At 42.6% G+C, this 19621-nt stretch overlaps 1 protein-coding gene across 2 annotated transcripts; it reads right to left on the reverse strand.

The window, feature by feature from the left end:
- Positions 1–253: 253 nt before the first annotated feature.
- KLHL23 (kelch like family member 23) lies at positions 254–19099 on the reverse strand. 2 transcript variants are annotated; one of them, XM_019458999.2, is made up of 4 exons: positions 18712–19099; positions 16583–17797; positions 12652–12804; positions 254–2371 (listed from the first exon to the last, which is right to left on the reverse strand). In XM_019458999.2, the coding sequence occupies exons 2-4, from the start codon at positions 17793–17795 to the stop codon at positions 2061–2063; spliced, it is 1677 nt and encodes a 558-aa protein (XP_019314544.1). In that variant the 5' UTR covers positions 17796–17797; positions 18712–19099; the 3' UTR covers positions 254–2060. The 2 variants fall into 2 exon arrangements, with proteins under 2 accessions (XP_019314544.1, XP_053763811.1); XM_053907836.1 differs by lacking the exon at positions 18712–19099 and adding an exon at positions 18295–18407.
- Positions 19100–19621: the final 522 nt, after the last annotated feature.

Here is a 19621-nt window from a genome sequence, read left to right on the forward strand (position 1 = left end):
ATCAGGGTTTTATAGGACTTAGATAAGCTAAAAGCAGGGGAAGGTGATTTAAATTGTTTTCATCTATTCCATAAAACAGATCTCCAAAGCGCTACAGGGCATCACATTACTGGTCCAGCTAAGTGTTCTTGAAAGCAATCAAATAATCTATAATTCAATTTCAGATTGGAATAGTCTATAATTCTGTGGTTTCACTAATTCTGACTATCCTTTGACTCACTCACCCAAAATTCCAGCAATTCTACCACATATATTGTGATTTACTTATTTTTATTGAAAACACAAAGTCATTTTAAGGAAAAACACTTAAATAAATTAAAAATCATTCCACATTCCCCCCACACTAACACAATGGATTTCAGTTTGCATATTACCTTTTACATGCGAAAAGATTTTACAAAGTCACATAGTGCACATTCTCTTTTGTATTGTGCTTATGTTACTTACCATATCACAGACACATCCACGTGTTTACAGTCTTCCAAATAATTATTGTAGTGGGAGTATAATACTTCACTGTTTTCTTAGCCCACTTTCTTCCTTAACATGTAGATTATTTCCAATTCTTTGCTGTTATAAATAATGCAGACATAAACATCCTCATGCATTTACCTTTTTTGTTTTGTTTTTATATTATTCTTTAGGTTAAAATCTAGGAGTAGAATTTATGGGACAAAGATACGGTCATTTTTGGGGGCTCCCTCTATGTAGTAGCATATTGCATTCCCAAAAGGTTGTGTCTATTTAAAATGCCATCTGAAATGAATGCATTAAACGGTCTCTTTCTATAAAAAAAAAGAAAAAAAAATCAGAAGCACTAGGCAGTTTTCAACTTCCACATTTAAAGTTAAAAATAATTACTGTCTTTTTAAAAGGATGAAGAGTGTGGATAGATGGTCTAACAGATCACTAAAAGTTCAGATAACTTCAGGAATGCTTCCTAACTTTTCTCAAGTTTTGGCACACACAGAAAGTAATACTGTAGGCACACTGGGGAAAGTGGGCAAAGACGTTTCTGCCCAGAAGCTTCAGCCACCCAGGCTACCTCTGGCTGCCCCAAGGGATATGGGGCTCCACATCTAGGCACATCTATGACCCAAAGTGCATGGGTCATGAAGTGCTAATTGAGGAGAGGTTAAGTGACTCGATTCAAGTTACAAAAATCTAGTTAGTGGCACACCTGGGAAATGAATGCAAATTTCTTCTCATCAATGTATTTTTTACTATGTCACAACTGTTCTACATGCTTTCTGGCTCTAAAATTCAATTTTGTATGCAGATATATACCTATACTTAAGAATAAAGAGGATTTCATAGCATGCTTGAACTAAAGACACCTAAACTAGCAATTTACATCAAAGCTGAAAATTAAAAATAGCTCTCAGCATCAGCAAATATTTGACTATTTTCTCTGCAATTTTTCAGATGTGCCATTCTTTTAAATTTAGTTTGTAAACTCTCAACAGTAATAATCTCTTGCACAGGATCTTGTATACTTCTTGCAGTCAGTAACTAAAGAAGAACAATAAATTATACACACTAAAAAGAAAAGAAAACTCAAAGTCAGTCCACATTCTAAATAAGTCTAATGGTGAAAAAAAAAAGTTGTTTTAAAATGTTGATTTTGTAGAGGTAGAGAAGATTCCCTCCTTGAATTTCAAATTCCTTGCTAGCTAAACAGAACCTTAATAGACACTAGTACATTACAGGGTCATAGGAGACATTTCATTCCACAGAATGATTCTGACCTACACCAGTGTTGATGCTACCAGGAGAAAATTTCACTATAAAGGTATTTTACCTTCTACCAAGTGTCCAACATTCCATATTACCTTTGAAAAGCAGAGATTATAGGGTGTTAACCTTACTGATTCAACTGTAAATATACATAGGATTTTTCTTGACCATTAATCACTGTACTAAAGTGAAGAGTGGGGGTTAGGCATGGGAATTTACCCATTATGTGCCCGGACACAATAATAAGTAAGGGACTCCAAACCCTGAATTCTTTTTTTTTCTCCCACTACACAGTGATTACTTGGTCATTTCTATGGATTCAGTCAGACATTATACACACAAACACACCCATGGGACCGCATAGCACTTGGAAGATTGCCCACTATTTCCCACTTATTAAGATCTGGATCATATTTCTCAATGCTCTGAAGATAAGTTCCTTTTGAGTAGGAATATCCCCCAGTGACATAAATACATCCATTCATGATGACAGCACCACACTCCATCCTCCTTTCCATCATGGGAGCGATTTCTCTCCATTCATTTTGTTCAGGGTCATAGCATTCCGTGATTGTAGTTTGTCCACCAACTAGATAGAGCTTATTTTCAAATGGAACTGAGCACAATCCATACTCTATTAAAAAGAAAAAAGCAAATTTTTATTAGGATAATGAACAAAAGAGATTCCTTAGGGTGATGATATAATGATCCCTTACAAGGCCGCAGACAAAAGTAGAGTAGTCTTGACATTTTGATTCCTCTACCACAACACTGAGCCATGAAATCCATCCCCGATCACCTGATTCAGATTACCTGTCCAGCCATTCTCTCTCAGGTAATCCTTAATCTGACTTTGCAGGATGCCAGGGAAGAGCTCATCCTCAGACCCTTCTGAGAGTTCCCCAGCACAGACACCTTTCATTCTACATCCACGTGTAACAGTTGTAGGGTCTCTCCGATGTTCTGACACAAAGACGCACGAGGTAACTAGTGCAGGTTCCTCTAGGTCTTAGCGGCCATCCCTACCACCATCCCTATCATCTGTAGCCTCTGCAGCCACGGGTGCCGCATGGATGACTCTGCTTGCCTCTCTCACAGCGCTCGTCAAGTTAAGGACACCAGGAGTTAGAGAAGCACAACCAGATTAGTGGGGAACTACAGTCTATCATCTTAAGAACCCCGTGAAAGACGCTCAAAGGCAGAGGGCTGCTGTGTGAGGGCTGGATCCTGGGCTGAGAGTCTGCCTCTAGGTGGGCAAGCCTTCTGTGCTGTTTTAATTTTTCCCATTTTATGTGTCTCCCCCTCCACATGCAAACCTGCTGGCTCTTCAAGGCATCAGGCTCTTTTGCAACCTCACGTCCTCTCCCTTCCCAGGACTGTGACTCGGGTGAGGCCAGCGAGGGGCCTAGAGCGCAAAACACAAGGCCGCTCTGCTCTCACTCGCGGAGGGACTCCAGTTCTGTGCCTCAAGCGAGCGTCTCTCCTCCCTCACCCTAGTCACAGGCATGCTGAGTCCCAGGCTTCTTCCACATCCCTATTTCTAGCACCACTACTGGCCTGTGAGTTCATTTTCTGGGAATAGCAACCAGAGGATTACACTTCAATACTTCCAGCTCCTGACGTTAGTCAGGAGCACTAACGTCAGTTTGCTGTCACTGAGCTGTTCCGTACGTCTAGAAACTCTTCTTTTCCCAAGTCTTTGCACAGCTGCCTCCTTCTTGTCATCTAGGTCTCATCTTATGATCATCTCCTTGGAGGGCCCTCCTCTGACCGCCCAACCTGAAGTAGCCAGTCAGGCATTTCCACCACATCACCCTGTTTTAATGTTCTCCACAGCACTTCTCATTATCTGATGTCTCTTCTTTACTGTCCCTCGACCCTCGGTCAGCATAGGACCTGTGTCCTGCCCACTACTCCATCCCAGCTGGAGAATGGCAAGTGTTTGGAACCTTTTAAGGACTCAATAAAAGGTTGTTGGATCAATGAATGAATTGTACTTTGTACCCTCTGTACCCAAATATGCACTCCCATTATATGCTAAAAAAGCTTATGGGGTGCCTGGGGGCTCAGTCGATTAAGTGTCTGACTTCAGCTCAGGTCATGACCTCGAGGTTCATGAGTTCGAGACCCGTGTCGGGCTCTGTGCTGACAGGTCAGAACCTGAAGCCTGCTTCAGATTCTGTGTCTCCCTCTCTCTCTCTGCCCCTTCCCCGCACACACTCTCTCTTTCTATCAAAAATAAATAAAAACATATAAAAAAATTAAATAAAACAAAAAATAAAAAAGCTTATCAACCCTTCTTTAGAAAGAGAATGTACAATCAAAAATGTGATTTCCCCTTTAAGGATGCAAGTACATTCTTATCAGTAAAGTTTCTGCTATCTAGGTTGTGAAGGCCAAGAAAAATCTCAGAAGATGGACATTTGTGCTTTGTTGTTCTCAAGTATCTGACATCCAGGAAAATAAGAATTCTTCCACCTGTAAAAACCCCATTTGTTACTTTCTAGTTATATACATGCAGAATTTTTTATAGAATTTAGTTGTTTCAGTACTTGTGAAATTAGAGAAATCATTCCATTAAATGGTCATGAAAATTAATGATGACTCAGAAATCTTATCCATTGGTGTTAAGTGATTCAACAATGAGTTCACTAGGCCTTTCTTAAATTTCAAAAAAATCCTCAATTTGTCGTTCTTATGTGAAGAACAGTATCACAAGGGGCCCTTGGCTGGCTCAGTCATTTGGGCGACCGACTCCTGATTTTGGCTCTGGTCATTATCTCACGGTTCATGGGTTTGGGCCCCGCATCAGGCTCTTGAGCTGACAGTGTAAAACCTGCTTGGGATTCTCTCTTCCTCTCTCTTTCTCTCTGCCCCTCCCCTCCTCGTGCTCTCTCTCTCCCTCTCAAAATAAATGAACTTTAATTTTTAAAAAACGTTTATTTATTTTTGAAGGAGAGAGAGACAGAGCACGAGCAGGGGAGGGGCAGAGAGAGAGGGAGACACAGAATCTGAAGCAGGCTCTAGGCTCTGAGCTGTCAGCACAGAGCCTGATGTGTGGGGCTCAAACTCACAAGCTGCAAGATCATGACCTGAGCTGAAATCGAACGCCCAACCAACAGAGCCACCTAGGTGCCCCATGAAAATAAATAAACTTAAAAAAAATTTTTTTTAAGTATCTCTATCTTCCTATAGCAGGAAAATGTTTAAGATAAGGTGATTCTTGGGTTTTTTCCCGTTACCCAAATACAACATAATGCTCTGTTATTGCTGATGGAAACTTTTTCTTCCTCAGCTGTAACGGCCTTTTTCTCTGTTGGTCACTCTACGAAGCTACTGAGCCTGAGGAACTGTGCCTTGTTTATTGAGCTCCCAGCACTATCCATAACTATACCTAACACTATACACAACATGTGGGAAACACTCAGCAAACCTCTGTTGGACCAATGAACGAGTGAACAATTTCAAACTAAGTATAAGAATGGGACCATCTGTCATGGCTCAAAAAGTTTACACACAACTATTCACTATAAATCCATAGCAGTCTGTATTTAGTATTCCATGAATGATATGAATAAAGCCATGTAGGGGCTCTGAGACAACCACGATATTTTCAGGTATTCAGTATACACTGAAATGATTTAGAACTTTTTCCTAAGATTGTTCTCACTGAAAAGACCTGTAAAGCTTATGTAATTTAACCTCTTTATTTTACTAGAAAGTAAAAGTCAAGAGCTTAAGCCACTGCCCAAGAGCAGTCATGTGAATAAATGGCGGAGCCAGAAAGAACTCTCTCCCCACTTGACAAGGCTCTCCATAGGTTTTTTTCTTTATCACATCCTGCTTCTTCCCTGTTCTTCCCACACTCTTCTTTCCCAGCTCATCCCTTAACTAGTGCTGTTTCCCAAGACTCTGTCCTTAGTTGTACTTAGTCCCACCCTTGCAGGGCACCTCAACCATCTCCACACCCACAGTCATCACCTCCAAGCAAATGACACCCAGATCTCTAAAGTCAGCCTCACTCTTCCTCCTGGGCCGCAGACCCACACTTCCCATTGCCTGCTGGACAGCTCTTCTGGGTGATCCAACCAGTCCTTCACAGTTAACTACAAAACTAAGTTCCAACTCAGCTCCTCTCTTCTGTTCCCACCACCTCCTCCTTCCCATGGTGAATCCATAATATTCCTCATATCTACCTGTTTTCACCTCCTAATGCTTCAGGCTTTCAGCATTTCTCACCTGGGTTATTATAACAGTTTCAGCAGACTTCTGGTCTTCTCCTAATCTATTCTGAAAGGCTCTAAAACCTTTGTTAGTTCACCATTTTTCAAATTCTCCTAACTGCCATTCAAAGCCCTCTATGGTACACTCCTCCACTGAACTCTCCCATCCACTCTCTCATTCTACCCTCTCACATCCCATCATATACATCCACTCCCAGGTACTGGAATATACCTGGAACTTGCCCCTCTGCTTCCCATCATTAACTTCCTCCCTCAAAAAATACCTTAATTGTATCCATTCTTTAAGGACTAAATCATAACAGTGAACTCCTGGAAGCCTTCTAAGATTTTCAGATTCCCCTTATTCTCAAGCTCTTTCTACCTTCAATTTTAATGGCACTTATTTCTACAACTGTCTTATATTCCTGTTATGTATGTATATTTCCTTCTAAATTCTGAGCTCCTATAGCAGTAGAGACTCACTCTTAACCATCTTTGTGTCTTACATAATAACTTGAATGGTACCCTTCCTGAGGTAAGGTCTCAATAAATGTTATCTTTAATTTAATGGAATTGGAGTCCCCTGTTTTTTAACTAAACAAAACCACCACCCTTGGGGCACCTGGGTGGCACAGTGGGTTAAGCATCTGACTTTGGCTCAGTCATGATCTTGCAGTCCGTTGAGTTTGAGCCCCATGTCAGGCTCTGTGCTGACAGCTCAGAGATTGGAGCCTGCTTCAGATTCTGTCTCCCTCTCTCTCTGCCCGTCCTCCACTTGTTCTCTCTCTCTCTCTCTCTCTCAAAAATAAACATTAGAGAATTAAAAAAAAATGTCTCCCTCTCTCTCTGCCCCTCCCCTGCTTGCACTCTGTCTCTAAAATAAACAAACGTTAAAAAAAAGGGGGGGGGGCGCCTGGGTGGCTCAGTTGGTTAAGCATCTGACTTTGGCTCAGGTCATGATCTCACAGTTCATGGGTTCCAGCCCCACACTGGGCTTTGTGCTGATGGCTCAGAGCTTGGGGCCTGCTTCAGATTCTGTGTCTCCCTCTGTCTCTGCCTCTCCCCGACTTGCGCTCTCTCTCTAAAATAAATAAACATGAGGGGTGCCTGGGTGGCTCAGTCAGTTGGGCATCCAACTTCAGCTCAGGTCATGATCTCACAGTTTGTGAGTTCAAGCCCCTCATCAGGCTCTGTGCTGACAGCTCAGAACCTGGAGTATGCTTTGGATTCTGTATCTCCCTCTCTCTCTGACCCTCCCCAGCTCACACTCTGTCTCTTTCTCTATGAAAAATAAATAAATGTTAAAAAAATTTTTAATAAAATAAATAAACATTAAAAAAATAAAGCAAAAAACAACAACAACAACAAAAAAAAACGAAAACCACCGACCTCAAAGGCATTAAGAAAAAAAAAAAGATAACATTTATAGTACCTTTTAAAAATAAGAGTAGTCATGATTTCTTTTGTGGTCTAAGCTACAGATCTGTAAGGCAGACTTGAAACTGACATTTTATGTTCCTCAGGAGGCGCTCTGAAAGTGTGTAAGAGGCACACCTCGCCACAGTTCAGCAGAGGCAGGCCCTATGCCTTCAAGGGCGAAGGAGCTAACAGACCAGTTGAATGAAGCAGGCTGGGAGTAAGAAGAGCAACGGCACGGATGCCAGGTCCATGATGTGATAGGAATGGGAGAGACTGGTGACATGGAGCACAGAAGTGCCATCTATACAAATTTTAGGATTGCTTGTTATAGCTTCTAGAAGAATGCTGGTGCAATTTTGTTTGGGATTGTATTGAATGTGTAGATAAGTTTGGGTAGTATTGACATTTTAACTTTATTCTTCCAATCCATGAGCATGGAATGTTTTTCCATTTCTTTATATCTTCTTCAATTTCCTTCATAAGCTTTCTATAGTTTTCGGCATACAGATCTTTTACATCTTTGGTTAGGTTTATTCCTAGGTATTTTATGCTTCTTGGTGTGATTGTGAATGGGATCAGTTTATTTGTCTTTCTGTTGCTTCACTATTAGTGTATAAGAACGCAACTGATTTCTGTACATTGCTTTTGTATCCTGCAACTTTGCTGAATTCATGTATCAGTTCTAGTAGACTTTTGGTGGAGTCTATCTGGTTTTCCATGTATAATATCATGTCATCTGCAAAGAGTGAAAGCTTGACTTCATCTCTGCCAATTTTGATGCCTTTGATTTCCTTTTGTTGTCTGATTGCAGACGCTAGAACTTCCAACACTATGTTAAACAACAGCAGTGACAGTGGACATCTCTGTCGTGTTTCTGATCTCAGGGGGACAGCTCTCAGTTTTTCCCCATTGAGGATGATATTAGCTGTGGGCTTTTCATAAATGGCTTCTATGATGTTTAAGTATGTTCCTTCTATCCCGACTTTCTTGAGGGTTTTTATTAAGAAAGGATGCTGAATTTTGTCAAATGCTTTTTCTGCATCGATTGACAGGATCATATGGTTCTTATCTTTTCTTTTATTAATGTGATGTATCACATTGATTGATTTGCGAATGGTGAACCAGCCCTGCAGCCCAGGAATGAATCCCACTTGATCATGGTGAATAATTCTTTTTATATGCTGTTGAATTCAATTTGCTAGTATCTTATTGAGAATTTTTGCATCCATATTCATCAGGGATATTGGCCTGTAGTTCTCTTTTTTTGCTGGGTCTCTGTCTGGTTTAAGAATCAAAGTAATGCTGGCTTCATAGAATGAGTCTGGAAGTTTTCCTTCCCTTTCTATTTTTTGGAATGGCTTGAGAAGGATAGGCATTATCTCTGCTTTAAATGTCTGGTAGAATTCCCCAGGGAAGCCATCTGATCCTGGACTCTTACTTGTTGGGAGATTGAATAGCCAAAGTAATCTTGAAGAAGACCAAAACGGGAGGCATCATGATCCCAGACTTTAGCCTCTACTACAAAGCTGTCATCATCAAGACAGCATGGTATTGGCACAAAAACAGACACATAGACCAATGGAATAAAATAGGGACTCCAGAATTGGACCCACAAAAGTATGGCCAACTAATCTTTGACAAAGCAGGAAAGAATATCCAATGGAAAAAAGACAGTCTCTTTAACAAATAGTGCCGGGAGAACTGGACAGCAACATGCAGAAGAATGAAACTAGACCACTTTCTTACACCATTCACAAAAATAAACTCAAAATGGATAAAGGACCTGAATGTGAGACAGGAAACCATCAAAACCCTAGAGGAGAAAGTAGGAAAAAACCTCTCTGACCTCAGCCGCAGCAATTTCTTGATACATCTCCAAAGGCAAGGGAATTAAAAGCAAAAATGAACTATCGGGATTTCACAAAATAAAAATCTTCTGCACTGCAAAGAAAACAGTCAACCAAACTAAAAGGCAACCACGAATAGGAAAAGACATTTGCAAATGACATATCGGACAAAGGGCTAGTATCCAAAATCTATAAAGAGCTCACCAAACTCCACACCTGAAAAACAAATAACCCAGTGAAGAAATGGGCAGAAAACATGAATAGACACTTCTCTAAAGAAGACATCCGGATGGCCAATAGGCACATGAAAAGATGCTCAACGTTGCTCCTCATCAGGGAAATACAAATCAAAACCACACTCAGATATCACCTCACACCAGTCAGAGTGGCTAAAATGAACAAATCGGGAGACTACAGATGCTGGAGAGGATGTGGAGAAACAGGAACCCTCTTGCACTGTTGGTGGGAATGCAAACTGGTGCAGTCACTCTGGAAAACAGTGTGGAGGTTCCTCAAAAAATTAAAAATAGATCTACCTAGGACCCAGCAATAGCACTGCTAGGAATTTACCCAAGGGATACAGGAGTGCTGATGCATAGGGGCACTTGTACCCCAATGTTTATAGCAGCACTTTCAACAATAGCCAAATTATGGAAAGAGCCTAAATGTCCATCAACTGATGAATGGATAAAGAAGCTGTGGTTTATATATACAATGGAATACTACTTGACAATGAGAAAGAATGAAATATGGCTCTTTGTAGCAACGTGGATGGAATGGGAGAGTGTTATGCTAAGTGAAATAAGTCATACAGAGAAAGACAGATACCATATGTTTTCACTCTTATGTGGATCCTGAAAAACTTAACAGAAGACCATGGGGGAGGGGAAGGAAAAAAAAAGTCAGAGAGGGAGAGAGCTAAAGCATAAGAGACTCTTAAAAACTGAGAACGAACTGAGGGCTGATGGGGGTGGGAGGGAGGGAAAGGTGAGTGATGGGTATTGAGGAGGGCACCTGTTGGGATGAGCACTGGGTGTTGTATGGAAACCAATTTGACAATAAATTTCATATTAAAAAAAAAAAGCATGCAGCACTGAGATAATGAATTAAAAAAAAAAAAAAGTGCCATCTAAAAGGGAACAGCCACTACTTGGCTCCAGTGATTGCTGACAGAAAGGAATGTGGTCTGAGGTCATTATAATTTTTCTAAAGGCCAGGAATCATGATTTTTATTTAAGAACTACCGAATTTTAAATATTGGTGGCAAGTCAGTTAAAAATATTTTAAACACTGTACCCCAAAAAGAACATACCAGGCAGCATGCTAATTTGCTACCTTTGTTTCTTACATTGTCACAAAAAATTCCAATATAAAGCAAAACTTTACAAACAGAATTATATGATCCCATTGATTTGTACTCTAATTTAATATTTATTTCTGACTGATTTTTCAGTTGGCCATGGATTTTCATGCTTTCGCTTACATCTTTTAGACTCCCTTTCAAGCAGTTAACAAGCCATATGCTACTTAAATATGCTATAGGACATTTATTTTTAAAGGAACCCTTTATGAAATTTATATTAAATTTGTAATGTAAACAACTGCCCTCTAATTTGTTAATCTGAGTTTTCATATATTGGATTTTCTTTGTAAAGATGTCAAAGTAATATCTAACTGATAAGGTTAACATGAAGATCAAATGAGACAACAGTGCAATTGTTAAGAACATGACCTCCCAGCCAGATTGCCTGGTTTTGAACCTCATCTCTAACAAGCACTAGCTAGCAGACCTTAGGCAATTCATTTACCATGTCTGTGCCTCAGTGGCCTGCAAAATGAGATAATAGTAGTACCTTGCTCACAGGACTGCTGTAAGGTTTAAATAGATTAAGACATAAAAAATTATTAGAATAGTTAGTGCCTGATGCATACTTACTAACTAAAAGTTAGCTATTACTCCATACAAGCCAGTATTACTACTTTCCATTATAACTTCGCTGACCATAACAGAAAGTGGTGGGGAGTCTGCGATAATTACATCTGGGCTACTAGGAGATAGGCTACCTGTTCCATGTCTTCAGAGCCAGGCCAGTCTGTGGCCGAAGTCTCTTCTTATGCAAAGCCCAGGACATATGGATATGCAGCACCAGATTCAGTGCGCTTCACCTCAACTGCCAGATGAAACTGGTCAAAAGCAGGAGAGCCTGGTCCCTTCAGAAGAGACAGACTGCTTCGTGGCTATAGCACAGATTATACAATCAGACTGCTTAAATGAATCCTGGTCTGCCACTTCCAAACTGTGTGACCTTATCCTTTCTAGCCTCCATTTCTAAATACGTAAAATGGGGGTGAACAATACCTACTCGTAAGGTTATAGATAGAATTTAAGGTAATACGACATGTAAGGTGCTTAATCAGTAGCTGACCTACAGAAAGTGTTCAAGAAGGTTAACAACTGCTATCACTCTCAGATGATTCAAGCTTGGGAATTTCCAATTATGCTCACCAGTGACTCACATAGAAACCTTATGCTATATGGAAAATCATCCAAAGTAGTATAGTGATACGGTGATATGAATCTTACCTAAGGAAAAATCTTAAACATATATCAAAGAGACATGTCAAAGAAAAAAGCCACAGAAGGCAGAAGGCTGGCCATTCCTTGTGGATGGACCACATGTCCCCTTCATGACTGTCAAAGTAAGGCCAGCATGGGGTTCTGTACATCATAGGAGTGAGTGCTTAATAATTACTGGCGCCCAAACAGAACATGCTAAAAAGAAGAAACCATCTCCTGTTGAACTGAATCAATGAGTAATCTTCCCGACTATTTGACAGACTAGTGCTTTTTAACTGTCTATAAAAACTGTGTTTTATATAATGCATATAAATGAAAGAAAGCACACAATAGAGGAATAGGAAACACAACAAAAGAATCTAGAAAATTTTGGGGCACCTGGGTGGCTCAGTCAGTTGAGTATCTGACTTTGGCTCAGGTCATGATCTCACGGTTCATGAGTTTGACCCCACGTCGGGCTCTGTGTTGACAGCTCAGAGCCTGGAGCCTGCTTTGGATTCTGTGTGTGTGTGTCTCTCTCTCTGCCCCTTCCCACTCACACCATGTCTGTGTTTCTCAAAAATGAATAAACATTAAAAAAATTTTTTAAATAAAAAGAATCTAGAAAATTTTAAAAAGAAACTACCACTTTTAACCACACAGGCTTAAAATGTATTCCGTAAAGACATCGAAAGCATTTGTAGATGTGACCTAATTGGAACTACCTGTGATTATGGCTGGATGGGCATATGAATATTTTGAGCCTTTTAATTACACCCATGTGCAGTCTGCTATAAATCTAGCATTTTCTATTTCCAGGCCATTTTTAGCTGTACAACATGTACTATTTGAAACAGTATTTTATTACCTGGATGTGGGCTGGAGGTGATGAGGCTCCATTCATTGATATCTGAATTGTAGCTCTGGACCTTATCATAGGTGCAACTTCCTCTGTAGCCGCAGTGGCCGCCGATGACGTAGATAACTTCATGTAAGACGCAGGCAGTTGCATTTCCCACGCCTGTGTGTTAATTAAAATCACACTGAATACTGGGCTCAGTTTATTGTTTCTGTTATTACTGATAGTAGATGCAAGGTCCTGTGCTAGGTGCTATGAGGGATAGAAGGATGAACAAGAGAGGCTCCTTGCACTCTTTTAAAAGAGGGTGAGACACTTACACCAATAGTTAGAACACAGGGTACAGAAACACCGTGAACGTTCAGAGCAAGGAAACATTGCTTTGAGGAGGGAAGTCAGATAGCAGGTGGCCGACTCTGACCTGGACCCCGGTAGGTAGGACTGTGGCAGGTAGAGGTGAGAGGAAGCCATCCTAAGCAGAGGGCAAGCGCAGAGGCTTAGTGGGCAATGTCTAGAGGCCCGGATTGATGCCAGCACACGGAAGGGCCCGTGGCAAACCTGGGGCTGTCGTGTGGGAATTAAAGCCGACATCGTAAGTTGAAGCCACATCACAAAGGATCCTGGCACTCAACTAAGAAATGTGGACTTCATTCAGCAGGATTTTTAAGATTTTTAAGCAGAGGAAGGGAGAGACTACAAAAGCAGAAGACAGAGTCAGAAAGATCTAGGTATTGGCCCAGGTGCAAAGTACTGAGGGCCTGATTTAGGAGGGGCTTTGGGTATGGAGACAAGACGCACAGATAAGCCTTGATGACTGACTGTGCCAGAAACAAACAAAACTGATTCTGAGGTCCTAAGCTCAGAAAACCAGGACACCCTGATGCCCTAGGAAAATGAGGAGGAAGAAATGAGTTCGGCAGGGAAGGAAGACACCAGATTAGTTGAATACATCAGTTTAGTCTTTCAAACAACTTTTATTTACCACTGGTACATGCTGGGTGCAGTTCAATCTCCTTGTGTATTTCTACTCCAACACAAAAGTGAGTTTATAAGCAGGGCAGTTACGATAAGAGAGGGAAAAAAAGTCAGGAGCTCCTAAACTTCAGCCAAGTATTTATTTCTTCTCTGTACATCCCTAAACCAAAAAAGGAAATGAATTTGAAATTTGACTCTACCCAATTTACATTCTGATCACCAGGGGAAGCTGCCAGTTCACTTCATGACTACAAAACAAAACAAACTGGGAAAAGTAACGTTACTCTTGCAACTTAGAAAAATGAGAAACTTAAAACTCAAAATCAGCACTGGCCAAAGCTGCGCATGACTGACACAGTGTTACCCTTCCCAGGGACAATTAGTTACAATCAGGAATCAAAACTTCAATGTCAAAGTATAAATAAAACTTTGAAATTTCAAGCCCAGCTGGTTGGGATGGGGGGCTTCCGTGCATGAGGGTCTCCCATTCTACTCAAGGTGAAGGCAAAAAACAGATAATGGCTTTCTTTCACAGTGGACGCACCATTGAAGCATTTTCTTTTCAGCAAGCATGTTTCACACATGATTTAACAGGGGTGCCTGGGTGGCTCAGTCAGTTGAGCGTCTGACTATGGCTCAGGTCATGATCTCACAGAGGTGAGCTTGAGCCCTGCATCGGGCTCTGTGCTGACAGTTCAGAGCCTGGAGCCTGCTTCGAATTCTGTGTCTCCCTCTCTCGCTGCCCCTCTCCTAGGGGCACTGGGGACTCTGTGTGTGTGTGTGTGTGTGTGTGTGTGTGTGTGTGTGTGTGTGTGTGTACATGTGTGTGTCTCTCTCTCTCAAAAATAAACATCAAAAAAAATTTTTTAACATGATTTAACAAAATTGCAGTAAAGTAATAAACTTTCATCCTCACAGAAATATGCTCTTCACTAGGAAAGCACTGGAACTGTTATCTCATTATCTCATTGGCAGAAACTTTTCCACGTTGACAATAGCTGCTAAAATATTTGAACTTTCTTTGTCTCTTTAGTAGGAAAGGAGTCATGACAACCTTCAGGAACATCCTGGGGAGAAGACCAGGAATCAGCGGTCAAGCTCAGGCAGAGTCCAAAACCACAAAACCAGAGCAGCAACAGTAGTGGGCCTTATTCCCCCTTCTCCCGCTCTATCACCTACTGCGACAGAACCTTCGGGCATGCAGGAGAATGGGCATGATTTAATATGAAAGACACCTTTTTAAAGTTTATTTTTTTATTTTGAGAGAGAGAGAAAGAGAGCGAGCAGGGGAGGGGCAGAGAGAGAGGGAGGGAGACAACCTCAAGCAGGCTTCATGCTGTCAGCGCAGAGCCCGACGCGAGGCTCTACCTCACCAATGGTGAGTGGGACACTTAACCGACTGAGCCACCCAGTCGCCCCTAATATGAAAGATATTTTTGTTCTATCAAAGTTGACATGTTCTTCTATAATGACCTTTATTATGACAATAATGAACAACGAATAATGACAAGAGTACCTAACACTTACTGAGTGTTTACTTTGCTCCAGAGACTGTTCTACACACTTCACGTGCATAAATTCATTTAATCCTCTCAAAACCCTAAGCTATATAATGTTGTCACCCCCACTGTACAGACCATAAAACCGAGGCACAGGGAGATTAAACAATTTGCCTGAGCACACCAGCAAGTAAGTGGAAAGTTGGGATTTGGACCGCAGTTTGGCTTCAGAAGCAACGTGCCTGATCACAAGACCATCCGGCCTCTCAGGCTTCCTGCTTGTCATCCAACGATCACACCAGGTCAGATTCCCAGACCAGGTCAGATTCCCACACCCTCCCTAGTGTTAAAAAAGAAACAGAAAGCCCTGGGAAGGAACATTTGGGATAAAATGACACAAATTTAGTAACAACCTACCAGTTGTTTTTGTGCAACTCTCCAGCACAAATGAATAAATGTAATTAAGATTCCAGCTTAACTTTTCTGCCAGTGGGAGGGAAGGAGAGCAAGGCTAATATAGTACTGGACACAGCAGAAAATACAGTGTTTATCAGACAGACATTGAGACCCAATAGTGCACCTGGCTGTGTGGACCACATGAGGGAGGGTATGGGATCTGCCTTATCTTCTACTCTATGAAACAAGACTTGAATCACAAAAAGAAGGGGCTATCTGTCTCCAGTTTTTGAGAGAATGTAATTTGTTACACTCTACAGGGACCAAACCTTTCAAAGTTTTAATGAAAGACCCTTTAAAAGAGAGATGACCACATAATGAGAGGGAGAAAGCTGAATATTTAAAAGCAGGATTGAAAAGGATTCAATTTCAAGAGTAAGCAAGCAAAAAAAAAAAAAAAAAAAATTAAGTATAAACTAATAAAACTACCCAGCTTTCTCCCTTCATTTAGACTTTGACTTAAATATATATTCTTAAGACCTGAAGCAAGACCTAGGCTTGAAACAGGCTGAAGAGTAAGTAGAATGAGTTATACTGTTTTCTTATATAAATGATTTTTTTCTAGTCTGAGTAGCATATTCTGATCACATAACCTCAAACAAGTTGGGGACTGTTATACCATGCTTTTACTTGGAACATTCTGTCCACAATTACTTGTATAATCTATTATAGTTCCTAGGTAGCATTCCAAAAGTGAAAAGTTCTTTTAAAGTTATTTGCACGATAATTTAGATCACTGGTCTTAACTTCAAGCCCTTAAAAAATATTGGGGCCCCTGGGTGGCTCAGTCGATTAAGCATCCGACTCTTGGTTTCAGCTCAGGTCATGATCTCAGTGTCATGAGTTCAAGCCCCCCATTAGGCTCTGTGCGGACAGTGGAGAGTCTGCTTGGGATTCTCTCTCTCTCCTTCTCTGCCTCTCCCCGACTTGCACTGTCTCTGTCTCTCTCAAAATAAACTTAAAAAAAAAAAAACACTTAAAAATAGAGAATAAATGTAATCTGTACTTACCTTTAATCATGTTTGCAATAGGAATCCATTTCTCTTTTAATGGGTCATAGAACTCAGCCTCTTCTGCAGGAGCCCCTTTTCTGTAACCACCTAAAGCATAGACACAGCCACCCAACGTGACTGCACAGTGGTAATACCTGGCATTGAGCATTGGCAAACCTTCTGTCCATTCATCGCTTTCACTGTTATAGATCCACACTGTGTCAAGAGCTTCTATATTATCCGTCCTATAACCCCCAGTTACATAAATGTTGGGTCCCAAACATGTAACACCATAGCTCTCCCTAGTATAGTCTGGTATTTCTGCTCCCTGAATCCAAACATTTGTCAGAGGATCCCATATATGAACCTCTGATAAAGGATGCCAGTAATAGCCTCCAATGATGTACATTGTGGCTGTGGACCTCTGAGAAATCTCTTTATGCAGGGGATTCAAAGCATTATATATTAGAGATCGTATCTTATTTTCGGTTAGGAGGCAGCTTCTTTGAAGACCTAAAGCTGTTTTTAAATACACTGGATCTATATCTATGTTCACATAGCTTAGTAGATTATACAGGCATTCAATTCGATTTTCTACATCATGAGCAGTCCACTTAATAACAGGCTCTATGATAGCTTCTTCTTTCCAAACACTGAGATTCTTTCTGGACAATATAAAGAGAAACTTTTCAAGGCTGATTTCCAAAAATTCTTCTTGTTGCCACACTTCCTTAAACCTTGAACACAGAATTCTTCGAGATTCCTTCTCTAGTTCTGGACACACGTGAAATTCTGCAAAGGAGTGCATTCCAATACAATTATCAATATCCAAGTGCCTTACCAAAAACTGCTCACAAGCTTTCTTTACTGAAAGGAACTGCAGCAGATCGGCTGCTTCAAGCAGGCTTTGAACATTTCTTTTAGTTATTTCAATCTGGGAAGTGTATGCATAATTCACAAGGCCTTCCAAAATATCATGGTGGATGCCAGAGATTTTTATTTTATTTTTAAATTTTTCTTTCATGTCAGCTGTGAACATTGCCTTAAAATAATTGCTGCAAGCAGCTAAAACAGCTCGGTGACAATGGAAGATTATGCCTGAAGGACACTGAAGGGTAATATCAGTAAATAATCCATCCAAGTAAAATGTTCTGAATGCATCCAGAAAATCCACTGGATGCGTCGTATCCTTGAAATGGTAAATATAATCTTCTTGTCCTTTGAGAGCCATGGCTGCAATAAACATGAAATAAATGTGTTTTCAATTTTGCATATTACTGAAAATAATCAATGCTAAATATGCCAATCCTTATGATGATACTCTAAAGCTAGACTAAGTAACAAATGCAAAATGTGGATACACTATTTCGTCATTTATGATGACCATCTATGATGGTCAATCTAAATTCGGGGTCACTTTGAGCCTGAAATGAGGCCCCTAGGATTTTCAGTAGTCCTTTAAATAAAAAATATTGATTTGCTACCCCATTCACCCAGTCTCCGAAATCCGACCCTAGTTGGCGGTCGGAGAGAGAGAACCCACGCTTGGCAAACCGAGTGTCCGGGCGGGTCACCCCAATAGAGACCGGACTTTGGCCGTCTTGGCTCGGCCCCAATTCAACCTTTTTCACTAGCTCCGTCTCCCTTGGGAGTCGTCTCGAGATGCCAAAAAGGGGGCGATCGAAATATGACTAGAAATGAAGAAATCTTGGAAAAGGGAAACCTTGTACCTTTCGGCTTAAGAAAGGAGCGAAAAGAAAGCTGCCGGGCTGCTGTCCCTCCATCCCTGCGCCCCCTCCCCCGCGCCTGCCGCAGGGGTTTCCGCGCGCCCCGCGCCTGGGCCCCGGGCCCGCGTTCCCGCCCGGAGACCGCCCTGCCCCGGGCCTGGCGCGGGGACTCGACTCGAGGGCGCCGCGCGCCGCCCGCCGGGCCGGTGCCCGCGTCCCCTCCGCCCCGGGACGCAGCACAGGTGTGGGGAGGGCACGCGGGCGGCCCCGCGCTCGGCCCGGCCCGGCGCCCGCGCGGCCATTGTCTCCGCGCCCCTGCCGCGGGCGGGCTCGGGAGGCGGCGCGGCCTCGCTCTCCCGCGCTCGGCCCCGCTCGCTCCCCTCGGGCTGGCCCCGGGCGGCGGCGCCGCAGCGCACCTACCTCCGGCGGCGGCTCCCGGGCACGGTGCGGGCCGACGGGCTAGCGGCGAGCGGGGGCTGGGGCGCCTTCGGACCCTCTGACCATCTTTGGAAGAAGCGCGGCGGAGGGTGCCTGCTAGTGCAGCTCCAGCCCACAAGCGGCTCCTATTTTGGTGCCCTGGCTGCTCCCCGCCTCCAGCCCAACAGCCCCCCGCGCGGCCTGGGCGCGGGGCCACTCGCGGGAACTCCCCGGTGGCGGGGCCGCGCTGCGAGCAGGGGCGGGGCGGCCGGGCACGCGGCTGCAGCCCCTTCCCGGCCGTTCCCCCCTGCAGCAGGTGGGAAGTCAGCTCCGAGGAGACCGCCTGCGCGACTAGCTTTCTGCTCCTTCCTTAGGTCTGAGCCTCACACACAGCACACACCCCCGAGCGTTTTTCTCTAGACACTCTGAAGTCCACATCTGGAGGCTGAGAGAGGGATGCCCTTTCCCCCTCCTTCAGTAGCTCTCACAGGCCAGGCCCTAGAGGGAGAGATGGAGGGGAAAGTGCGCAGCAAACCTTAAAGGTCTGGGGCTGAGGTTGCCTTCAGAATGCCAGAATAAGTGTCGCTTTCCCACCAACATCATCCCGTCCCCAGCGGAGCACTCAACTCAGGAGGGAGCCCCTGGGGCTGATTTGCACACTACAGACTAACCTGGAAGCTTTAAGATAAACTGAGAGCAGCCAGGGTCAAGGATTCAAGTTCACATATTTAGAGCAGAGTAGCCGAAGAAGCAGCCTCCAGTCTTTCTTCCTGATGACAGCAAGTCCAGTCATATAAAGACGTCCATGTGCTACACAGACGGCATCCATCCATTCATTTGCAAGTTTTTATTGAGTGTCTGATAGGGCTAGGCACTGGTAATTAGAGCTCTTAGGGAGCTGACAGTCTAGCCA

The sequence above is a fragment of the Panthera pardus genome, unplaced genomic scaffold (assembly GCF_024362965.1).
Source record: "Panthera pardus isolate Hobbes unplaced genomic scaffold, ASM2436296v1 HiC_scaffold_10, whole genome shotgun sequence".
In the NCBI taxonomy this organism is placed as follows: Eukaryota; Metazoa; Chordata; class Mammalia; order Carnivora; family Felidae; genus Panthera; species Panthera pardus.

Bases quoted from the DNA above. Each gene is read 5' to 3' on its own strand.
- KLHL23 (XM_019458999.2), bottom strand. From the start codon at position 17,795: ATGGCTCTCAAAGGACAAGAAGATTATATTTACCATTTCAAGGATACG. The intron at 12,805-16,582 runs GTAAGTACAGAT...ATTAACACACAG, and splicing joins TATTGCAAACATGATTAAAG to GCGTGGGAAATGCAACTGCC. The intron at 2,372-12,651 runs GTAATAAAATAC...TCTTTTTAATAG, and splicing joins CACCTCCAGCCCACATCCAG to AGTATGGATTGTGCTCAGTT.